We start from the raw sequence: 3,078 nt of genomic DNA on the forward strand, positions 1-3,078 counted from the left end.
TTTTTTTTTTTTTTTTTTTTTTTTTTTTTTGAGACTGAGTCTCCCTCTGTTGCCCAGACTGGAGTGCAGTGCATTCTCTGCATGCACTGCAACCTTTGCCTCCCAGGTTCAAGCAATTCTCCCGCTTCAGCCTCCTGAGTAGTTGGGATTGCAGGTGCCTGCCACCATACCTGGCTAATTTTCTTGTATTTTTTGTAGAGAGGGGCTTTCGCCATGTTGACCAGGCTGGTCTCAAATTCCTGACCTCAAGTGATCTGCCCACCTTAGCCTTCCAAAATGTTGGGATTACAGACATGAATCACTGAAGCTGGCCTGTCACAGTCGTCTTTGTATCCTGGCATCTTGCATGGTGCCTGGCACGTGGTACTAAATATATTGAATAAATGAAGGAGTGGATTGAAATACTTACTTAGGTGTGAAACTTATTTCCTTGAATTCTCCAATCCCCAGCTGCCCTTCAGAACCAGCTCCCCATGCGAAGACCCTTCCTTTGTGGCACACAGCCAGGGAGTGCTCCTTCCCGCAGCTCACAAGATCAACATTTAGGGTTTCCAATGCCTGAATTGGTTCTTTGGAAAACAAAACAAAACACCCCCAACCACCACCACTGGATTATTAATTTAACACAAGTTTAAGACAGCACTTTTCTTCAAAAAGAAGGATCATCCAGATTTCTTGTCTCCTCCAATGGTCTTTTAAATCAAGACCTTAAGTCCATTCTAAATGTCTGAAGGAAGTAAATTCAATGTGTGTTACCCTGTCTTGATAGGATACAGTTCTGTTAAAATAATCAACTGGGAGACTATTAAGTTGAGATGGCTCCAGCGCCTTGGGTTCCTACCTAAGCAAACCAAAACTCAACTCAGAGTGATTGATCACAGCCTAGGAAAATGAAACTTAAGGTTAAGCAATCAGAAACCACCAACTAACATCTAAGAGACTTTACCAACCAGAAACAGCTGACTACTTCAAACAAGGGACTTTCCACTTTAACCAATCAAATATTTTCTTTGTCTTACTTCCTAGAACACCTTATCAAAGGTTACCCCCGGCATCTCCTTGCACCTCCCTTAGTGGAGCCCAACTGCTTGAGGTCTGGTGCTGCTCAATTCATGAACTGCTGAATATTCAAATTGACTCTTAAAAACATTTAGTGTACTCAAGTCTATCTTTTAATGGCTGCTATTTAAAGGATTAGGCATCATGGAGGGGGTAACTTCTAGGCACTATGACACATGACCAAATGTTTCTCTAGCAAAACCCAGCAAAATAAAGGGACCCAGAAAAAATTTAGGATCTCCTCCATTTTGCCATTCTGTCTTCCCACCCTAAACACTGAAAGCAGTGAATCCCTTGCTCAGAAGGAAATTGGAAGGGCGCCTACCTCATGAATGTGAGAGGCAGGTGCTGGATCCTCTCACAATGAAAAGTGAAAACTATGCCCCAATAGAGGCCCTAAATATGGCCACAAATGAAAACCGGATCACATTTCCCTACAAGCCAATCTAAACTGCTTTCCCAAGGTGTCTGTTTCTGAATTATTAGACGTTTGGAGTTGAGAACATCATACCAGTAACGTTTTTGTAACATTTAAGATTTTGGTTTTCCTTTTATCTTTGTAATCTTATCTTTTTCAACTATTTACAGTAAATTTATGCAAGGCTAAAATTTCCCAAAGATTCATGTACTCACAAAGATAGAAATTGGTACCATTTCTCTGGAGAACAATTTGGCGTTAAGTATCATGTCGCCCTTCATTTCCAAATGAAGGTGATAAGACCTAAAAACTTGCTACTTTACCAAAAGAATTTGAGCTGAAGGCAATTAAGAATCAACAGATGAAGGAAGAGTTCTCTGCTCTCTTCTGATCTACCTAAAAGTAGGTCACAAATATCCTTTTGTGAGAAGCTCCCATCTCCTGCACCAAGAAGAGAAGGGTCGGCCAGGCGCGGTGGCTCACGCCTATAATCCCAGCCCTTTGGGAGGCCGAGGCGGGTGGATCACGAGGTCAGGAGTTTGAGACCAGCCTGGCCAGCATGGTGAAACCCCATCTCTACTAAAAATATAAAAATTAGCTGGGCGTGGTGGGGCGTGCCTGTAATCCCAGCTACTTGGGAGGCTGAGGCAGAAGAACCATTTGAACCCAGGAGGCATAGGTTGCAGTGAACTGAGATCATGCCATTGCACTCCAGCCTGGCGACAGAACGAAACTCCATCTCAAAAAATAAAATAAAAAAAAAAAAAAAGAAGAGAAGGGTCACCTAAGATGAAGACTTGGCCCTGAGGTGAGCCTGCATAAACAAGTCTAATTAAAATAACCTTATCTTCCATTAGATTTTCCCATATATTTTTCTAGTCACTTTCCCTGAGTTCATCATCCTTTAAAGTCCAAATCCCTTTTTCTTTGTTAAACATGGTACACAAGCTCCTAAGTCGAAGCACTTGAGTTTCACTTCTATTCTGTAAATTCCCACGCATGTAAATTTCCCTATATGTAAAAGATTAATAAAATTGTATGCTTTTCCTCCTGTTGATCTGTCTTTTGTCAGTTAAGTTTGCAGGACCCAGTGCTGAACCTAAGAGGGTAAAGGAAAAATTTTCCTCCTCCACACACCTTTTGAAACTATTCTCAGCAAGTCATCAGAAATGTGGTCAAATATTTGCTTACAAGAATATCAATCAGTATTACTTATAAAAGTCCCTAGTGGGAAACAATCTAATTTCCACAAAAAGAGAATAATTATGGTACTCTCAGAGTTTAGAATGTTATGTAGCAATTTAAAATATATTTTCAAAACATACACAATAAAAGGGTAATATGTTCATAAGATTATGTTTGATGAAAACACAATGTTCAGAGTTGCATGAATACTGCATATACAAATCTATAATGACATGATTTTTATAAAGATTATATACATAGAAAAAAGTAGACAGGGAGAAAATGCATCAAAATGTTAGGAGTTATCTTTGGGTGTTGGAGCTACCGTGATTTCGTTCTTGTATTTCTACAATCATCCATAACGATTATTGTATTATTATTATTATTATTATTATTTTGAAACGGAGTCTTGCTCT

General features: G+C 39.7%; 1 protein-coding gene across 1 annotated transcript in view; it reads right to left on the reverse strand.

Annotated features, from left to right (window-relative positions):
* The window catches only part of HERC6 (HECT and RLD domain containing E3 ubiquitin protein ligase family member 6), a 62,613-nt gene extending 61,224 nt beyond the window's left edge, over positions 1–1,389 (reverse strand). The window contains exons 1-2 of the mRNA XM_011990765.1: positions 1,385–1,389; positions 410–607 (exon numbers count right to left, since the gene is read on the reverse strand). Of these exons, the coding sequence (XP_011846155.1) occupies positions 410–607; positions 1,385–1,389 (203 nt within the window). The remainder of the gene's footprint in view (positions 1–409; positions 608–1,384) is intronic.
* Between the last annotated feature and the right edge of the window lie 1,689 nt (positions 1,390–3,078).

Source organism: Mandrillus leucophaeus, unplaced genomic scaffold (genome assembly GCF_000951045.1).
Source record: "Mandrillus leucophaeus isolate KB7577 unplaced genomic scaffold, Mleu.le_1.0 Scaffold381, whole genome shotgun sequence".
Taxonomy (NCBI): Eukaryota; Metazoa; Chordata; class Mammalia; order Primates; family Cercopithecidae; genus Mandrillus; species Mandrillus leucophaeus.